This window comes from Brassica oleracea, chromosome C3, assembly GCF_000695525.1.
Source record: "Brassica oleracea var. oleracea cultivar TO1000 chromosome C3, BOL, whole genome shotgun sequence".
NCBI classification, from domain to species: domain Eukaryota; kingdom Viridiplantae; phylum Streptophyta; class Magnoliopsida; order Brassicales; family Brassicaceae; genus Brassica; species Brassica oleracea.
Window position 1 is genome coordinate 8851055 of NC_027750.1, and position 7950 is coordinate 8859004.

The 7950-nt window shown below is 32.9% G+C and overlaps 2 protein-coding genes across 2 annotated transcripts; both read left to right on the forward strand.

Moving 5' to 3' along the window:
• Positions 1-972: 972 nt before the first annotated feature.
• On the forward strand, positions 973-3205 carry LOC106331527 (transcription factor bHLH137). Its single transcript, XM_013769906.1, has 8 exons — positions 973-1417; positions 1508-1663; positions 1772-1837; positions 1963-2031; positions 2127-2210; positions 2315-2425; positions 2550-2662; positions 2804-3205. The coding sequence occupies exons 1-7, from the start codon at positions 1019-1021 to the stop codon at positions 2622-2624; spliced, it is 960 nt and encodes a 319-aa protein (XP_013625360.1). The 5' UTR covers positions 973-1018; the 3' UTR covers positions 2625-2662; positions 2804-3205.
• A 2510-nt stretch (positions 3206-5715) lies between these two features.
• On the forward strand, positions 5716-7259 carry LOC106329821 (aspartate aminotransferase-like). The gene is made up of 6 exons (XM_013768445.1): positions 5716-5819; positions 5878-5998; positions 6398-6554; positions 6622-6787; positions 6866-6974; positions 7059-7259. The coding sequence occupies exons 1-6, from the start codon at positions 5716-5718 to the stop codon at positions 7257-7259; spliced, it is 858 nt and encodes a 285-aa protein (XP_013623899.1).
• Positions 7260-7950: the final 691 nt, after the last annotated feature.

A 7950-nucleotide genomic window follows, 5' to 3' on the forward strand; every position in this document is an offset into this window, starting at 1 on the left:
GACTTCACAACTTATTCAAAATTTCTGTTTTTACTTCTTTTTCTCAATTTTGTCTTCTTCTGTATAGGAAACTTCCCATGTCGATCCAAAGTGAGAAAGGGACAAAGTATTTATTTCATTTTTACAAAAATGGACAAAAGTTTGTATCAGGCGTATCCACGTAAAGATTTTTAATGTTAAATTCACGCGTCCAAAAACATTTTTATTTTCTTCTTTTAAGCTTCATATACTATCGTGACAAAAAAAAAAAAAGCTTCATATACTATATGTTTGGGTAGGATAATCTAAGGGGTGACTGGATGAACTATATATAGGCTGTAATAATTTTTTAAACTTTCATGTCTTTAAATCAGATTTCAATCAGACTTTTATATTTTAACAGTCATTAAAAGTCAAACAGGTTTCTAAGTCCATCTTTTCTATTGTAATGTTTATCATTATCTTGGTGGGTGAATTTATTTTGAGATAAAATCAAGAAATTAACCTAGTAACTAAAATTTCTAACTGATGTTAAAATACCAAAGTAATTTTAATTGTGGTCCACTCTTCGTACACACAAATCTATTACGTATGTACTCGTGCTTGTAAATAGTGTGTGGTTCATCGAGATTGAATATATGTAACGAATGAACCAATGCAAGAAATTATAATTGGTAAAAAAGAAACTATAACAATTTGTTTTCAAAATCTTGGTGTTATTTCCAAATATTTTTCACGTGAAAACTTATGATACAGTAGTAACAGTACGTAAGAATCGTTAGTGATATACCATATAAGCTTTTCTTTTACCACAATATTAATATATAATGCTTTGTTATTCTTCACACAATATTGTTAGTATACAATATTGATATTCAACAAAAAGGAAGAGAAAAAAAAAACAGACTCGCAAAAAAATTTGCCGCCGAAATAAAGGTAAAATATAAATCCAATGAAGAAAAGTGGTCCCAACTACCATTTCCCCTGTTTCTCCATGCCTCTCTGAATACAAAACACAATTGCTTATATAAACTATTTCATGTCTTTACTTGTTCTTCCCACAAACAAGAAAACACACTCTCACAAAGATAAGAAATCTGAAGCTTCCATTCTTCAAATGGCATCTTTCTCTTATTTCCAACATTACCCTCATTCTCTTCTTGATCCTCTTCTCTTTTCCTCACCCAACTCCTCAACTAAGCTCTCTGGTTTCATCGAGCAGAACCCTCTCTATCCACCACCAAACATTTCTACAATAGTAGATACTTCCTTGAACCCATTTCTTGATTCATTTAATGTTGAGAAAACCGAAAGCTCTGATGTTAAGAAACATATCAACACTAATGCAACTGCAGCACTCACAAGCGACCAGCTCAGCCCCGGACCATCCGCAGGAAAAAAACAACGGAGGAAGACCAGAAATGGGTCTAAGTCCAAGGTAAATTAAGTCAACTTGTAATGTGCTTTCATGTTTTGGACGGGGTTGTGACAGACAAAAACGTAAATGTTGGGGTGGTTTACAAATCAGGAAGGAGTAGAGGGAAGAAAAAGCAAAAAGCCAAGAAATGGTAGCTCAAGCGACGTAAAAGAGAAGAGAGCGAACGAACAAGAGCCTCCCAAAGATTACATTCACGTTAGAGCTAGAAGAGGCCAAGCTACTGATAGCCACAGCCTCGCCGAGAGGGTATATTGGTCTTTTTGGTTTTAAATTGTATTTATTTCATTAATGTCTTTAAATATATATAAAACTAGTTAATTGAAATAAGTTGGATGTTTAAATAATTAAATATAGGCTAGAAGGGAAAAGATAAGTGAACGGATGAGGACTCTGCAAAACCTTGTCCCAGGATGTGATAAGGTTAGCTAGAGACCATTTTAATTATGAAATGACAACCATTTTAATTATGAAATGATAATGTTTTGATATCCTTTTTTATTTCTAAAATGATTTTTATAATCCAAATGTGACATAAAACCGAATAGGTAACAGGGAAGGCCCTCATGTTGGATGAGATTATAAATTATGTGCAGTCCTTGCAGAATCAAGTTGAGGTGCATTTTTCTATATATCTTATTCTTATGACATTTTAAGTTTGAAATAGTAGTTACATACATATAAATTATAACTATTTTTACTTTTTCATTAGTTTCTCTCGATGAAGCTAGCTTCCATAAGTCCAGTGGTCTATGACTTCGGTTCGGACCTTGATGGCATCATAGTTAGACCCGAGGTACTCCATCTCTTAATTACTTAAACCCCGGTTAACGAAAATCCGGTTTTAGTAATACCAAAAGTTGGTTACCGATCGCAATTAAGTATCGTGCTGATGAACAGATAGGATCCGCAGACGTTGGAACGTCGTTTGCTAATGCAATGCCAACAACTACTACTAACTTTTCTTCACTATTGGATGATTCCATAATACCCGCAGAGGCACATCTTCAGGTATTTTATTTCCTTTTTATGAATTAAAAATTATATTGTAAAAAAGATATTATAGTAAGGATAATCAAGAATAGATAAGGATCAATTAAATATTAACTGATAAATTATGTGTTTCTTAATTTAGGAAGATGGAGGGGAAAGGGAGAAGATTGTAGACAGAAGTGGGTTCAACAACAACAGCTTTTGTTCTTTCTCTTAATTAATCACATGTCGACACAAACACAAAAGCCTGCTTTCGTGAGTTTCTTCTGATCTTGTCTCTTCAACGAACCTAATACATGTTACAATTATTATTGTTACTATTATTTTAACATTTCTCATATAATTGTCAAAAAGCTGGTTTTGGTTTCGTAATTATTGCTATTGTATTGGATGTAGGTTGATTCAATATCCTCAAATATGCAGGGAGGGGATAAAATCTACGTAAGCCAGGGCTGGTTTAGAGGATGTAGTTAATTATTCCTTTTCGAGGGTTTAAATAAAATAAATAAAAAACTCATTTTCATATGTGGCCCCGAGATTTTCAACATCATTATTTGCATGCATGCTCTCATAGCATACATTCATCGCCATAATCATCAACATCATCGTCAAATGATAAAAGAGATGGTCATCTGAGGAAAGGGCAGAGGCAATTCGATGGAGGAAACAGACACATATAAAACAAGACCGCTTAGCTTATTTATTGTGTTTATAATATATAATTTAAATTTGAATACTTTCGATTATTCACTTGTTAAGTATATCTTGGACAAATATTGTTTTATTTATTTCTCCATTCATTTTTGTGTAAACTGGTATCAAGACACTCATGTTATATTTCTTCAGCATAAATAATATGCGGGTGAAAACCCATATATATATATATATATATTAAGATTCGTTTCCTGTCAATTCATTTGTTACATAATGTCAGAAATATTAGATTTCCCTTCCTGGAACGCTTTAATGTACAGTTGAATAGTTTGGTCATAGTTTTCTGCTCTCACTTGTCACGCATTGATAACTCCCATTCCCCTGTCTTTTCAAATTACATGCATCATACATATGCATACGTATATGTTACACATATCCTAAGTTTTATTTAGGGTCTGAGAGGTAAATATTAGAGTAACATAGGCAGAGTAATATGTAGTAATTGAGAAGAATGAAAAACAAAAAAAAGTTAGGGAAAAAATAGAAGAAAAGAAATGATGAGTTACTCTGGATTTCCCTTCAATAATGAAGAGTGAAAATAATGATGAATGCGACTGGATTGTATTATTTAGTGTAAACTTTTACTCTAAAAATAAATTTACTCTAAATCTCACAAAAATTTTAGTGGAATACATTTTTCACTCTTACACTATTTAAAATGGAGGAAAACATAGACTGTATACTCTACATTTTGCTCGAGTAAAAGTGTTTTCTTTTCTTGTTTTTCCCCAATTTTTTTCCACTCGGTTTCACTTTTTTTTACTCTAGTTTATTCTAAAATTACCAATCAAATCCGATATATGCTTAAAAACGCAAAAAACTTGGCGAGAATGAGAGTAAAACATTTTTTTCATTTTCACTTGATTGGTTAGATTTAGAGGGAACTGGAATAACAAAAAAAAAAGAATTTTCTCCATATTTTTACTGTAAAAGATTATTTAACGGATATAGATCTTACAACACTATATATACAACCCTTAAACAATTGTCCCTATATATATTCCACAGATGTTCATAATTCAAATTAAATAGATAATAGGAAAAATACTGATTAGAGCAAACTTAAGATACTTTCTTGGGAAAGGAGAAACCATAAGATACTTATGGATAATAATCGAAAGTATAGTATATATCAAAATTTTCAACTAAAATTGCTTAATACAGCAGCAGCACTATTGGAAGAATCCAAACCACAAATGATATGCAGAAACTAATGAAAATTGGGTGCAATAGTTATTATTATACAAATTGCTCAGAAAGTAAACACTTGAATAAGTTAGCAGAATTCTCATCTCATTATTGTGATTAGTTGAATTATCTAACAATTACATATGCAGCCATAATATAACAAATGGAAATTTCTTGCACTAGATCTAACTGGTTTATTTTATTTACAGGTACCTAAAGTATAATGATTGTAGCCGACCGTAAAATAAACATCTACAATATGCAGGCATCGATTGGTTCTGTTTCAACAGTTGATAAGACTTGGGTATTACCAAGTAGTCAGTATTTTTTTGGTCTCTGTCCTTTAGGTACATTCTGTGCTTTCTTGTTGTGTTCTTATTGTTATATTATTTTCCAGTATAATCTTTTTAACGGTATAAAAATAATTATTTGATAAAAAAAAAGTCTTTTATTTATTTTGTTTATCCAATTTGGCTTTTTCTCCCCCGATAAATGTGAAGTCACACTTTCTACTTTAATTTAACATTCAAAAGCCAAAGGGGACGTATTACTAATATTGATTTTTTTTTTTTTGAAAAAATACTTTCAAATTAAAATACAAAAAAAAATACATGTATGAAATTTTACTCATAAGTCTGATAAAATTTGCTACAAACAAAAGCGTTTAAAAACCTTGATAAAAATTCACATTTGAATCCTAGAAAGCAAAATGAAAAAAACATTAACTAGTGATTGGAGTTTCTTCGGCCGCGACGACCTCGTATACTTCTAGAAAATACACGTATGAGTTTTCACTCGTAAGAATTCCTCATATTGTTTTGTTTATTATTAAACTAACATCATCATCATTACATTTTTACCAAATACATTTTTGTGATAATTAAATTCCAACTAAGTCATATAGTTTTGTTTGTTCTACTATGACTTATATTGTGTTTAAACCGGCGAACCGTATATATCAAGTGACAACGTCTTTGTGCGAATGATTGATAGATAAAACACAAGTGAAAATAAAGTTGTATTTGACCCGCATGTCGATATTTAAACATTAATAGAGCCAAAAGAATATAAATTCAAAAGAAACAATTCGAAGGCATGATTAAATGAGCAGTCCATTAGTCTTCAACGATTTTCATGTCTACATATGACTAGTCCCATCTCTTTTATTACACTATATTTTCCTTTGTTTGCATGTACCTAACTACCTTTCCACGTGTACAATAATTTACATCCATAAAAACGTTCTAAGACCATCATTAACCGGGTCTCTTAACCCGTCTCTTACTGTTTTTGAAATTTAAAAAAAAAAGAAAAAAGATAATTATCTTAAGCGATGTCTCTTGATTTAGAGACAAAAGAGATGGCTCTTGTTTCCGTCGAATCTCTCGTCCTCTTCCAAGCATCACATGAATCGTACTCTGGCTGATTTTCAAGCGGCTCAGCAGCAACAAGCAGCTATCAACGCGATTCTTCTAAGGTCAATGAAGCCTAGAACTTTCCAGAATCTCAGGTCTCAGACGCAGCATCAATCATAAAAACAAAACATTTCTTGTTTTTTTTTTGATTAGAGGTGGGAGAACAATGTCCTCTTCTTCGGTAATTACACCAGAAGACGTGCTTGAATCTCTTATGAACGATGGCACCATCGATGCCCTTCGATTAAAGATCATCAATCAACTCAAAGCCAATGTATTCTCTCCAACTAAACCTATTTTTTTTTTTTCGATTCCAAATTCTTACCAAAAGACAACTCTTTTTTCTTTCGTTCAGGGTCTAGTTTAGTTTGGAGATTTTGATTGTCTTAATAGTATAAGTTACTCCATTATAAGTAATGTGTTCGAGTGCATGTTTGTTGTAACAAGAAGAGTTGAAGAACACAACCATTAAGATGGCAGAGGAGAGCAAAGTTTTTAACACACCTGGTGCTGAGAAACAGACTAAACGAGAACTCTTTGATGCTCTACGCCAAGAACTCGAGTTAGTTTCTTTTCTGATTTCCTGCATTGCGTTTTGGTTTAGGTAGTTCTGTTTATGGTCAAGTATAAAACAAAACCTTTCTTGTTTTCTTGCATACTTGTGTTTTTGCAGGCGTTTGTGAATCTTGTTCTTGCACTATGCGATCCTGGTGATTCAGTTGTCATGTTCCAGCCCTACTACTTCAATGCCTACATGGCCTTCCAGATGACTGGTGTCACCAACATCATCGTTGGTCCTGGCCATCCTGATACTCTCTACCCCGGCGCAGGTTTCTCCTTGACTCTGTCTATCATATTTTTTCATGAAGTTCTTACTCGTGAGTTTTTTTTTGCCAGATTGGTTAGAGAAGACGCTCTCTGAGTCTAAGCCGACCCCAAAAGTTGTAACTGTTGTGAATCCTGGTAACCCAAGCGGCACCTATGTCCCTGAACCGCTTCTTAAGAGGATTTCAAAGATATGCGAAGATGCAGGGTGTTGGCTGATTGTAGATAACACATACGAGTGAGTTCCTCCTCAACTCATTTGCTATGATTTGAATGTTAGTTTAGTTGAGATGTAAGGGATTATGAAAATGAGCAGGTATTTCATGTATGACGGTTTAAAACATTGTTGCGTTGAGGGAGACAACATAGTTAACGTCTTCTCCTTCTCCAAAACCTATGGCATGATGGGTTGGAGGCTTGGATATGTGAGTAGTGCCTTTTTCTGTTTCCAAATTCTTGATTATGAAACTTCTTTAATCTCATGAAAATGTTTTGATGGAGTCTCACAGATGGCTTACTCACAGAGATTAGATGGGTTCGCGGCAGAGCTTTTGAAAATTCAAGACAACATCCCAATCTGTGCTTCCATAATATCTCAGCGCCTGCAAGTCTTGCTTCAAATGCTCTCACTGCAAATCCACCCTTCAAGTCAGATTATTTCTTCCCCCTTTCATCATTTTCTGTCTATGAATATGAATGATGTTTGGTAATAACTTGGATTGTCTACGTTGATGTTTTCATATGTTTGTTCTTCCTTCTCCTTCTCATGTTCTTTTTTCACATGTGTTCTTGTTAATTTTTTTTTTTTAATAACCCCTAAATAAGAGACTCCTATTGGAACATAAATATGTTGGTGTCTTTTAACTAGGTTTTTTAAGTAACATTTAATACTTAAAAATGATTAAGAGACCCAAATGAGTTTTTGAGTTAATGATACTCTAAAAGCTCTAGGTCGCAAAATAGTAGTAAAATACGCGGAAACTCATACGCAACAGGATCTTCATAATACTATCATAAATTTTGTTGGCCACGTACAAAGAACAACAATAAAACACAAAGACATGTAAAGATGAATGAATCTTTAAAGATATAGATTGATGAAATTATCTTGCCTTCGTCTGCTCTAGAAATTACCACTGCCTCATGTCTCTCTTCAAGAATTTTCTTTAACTAGAATTGATTTAGTTTGTTCCCTACATTACTGTTGAGATGCATGCTAGTTAATATCTACCGTGAACAGTTGTAGTCCTTTTGCCTGCTACTTCGATAACAATAATATAAATATCTTACCTTTCTATTTATATGTATATAATATATATATATATATATATATTTACATAGCCAGTCATGATGAAATATTTGCTTTGCCCTCTATGTTTTAAAGAATTGGTATAAAGTATA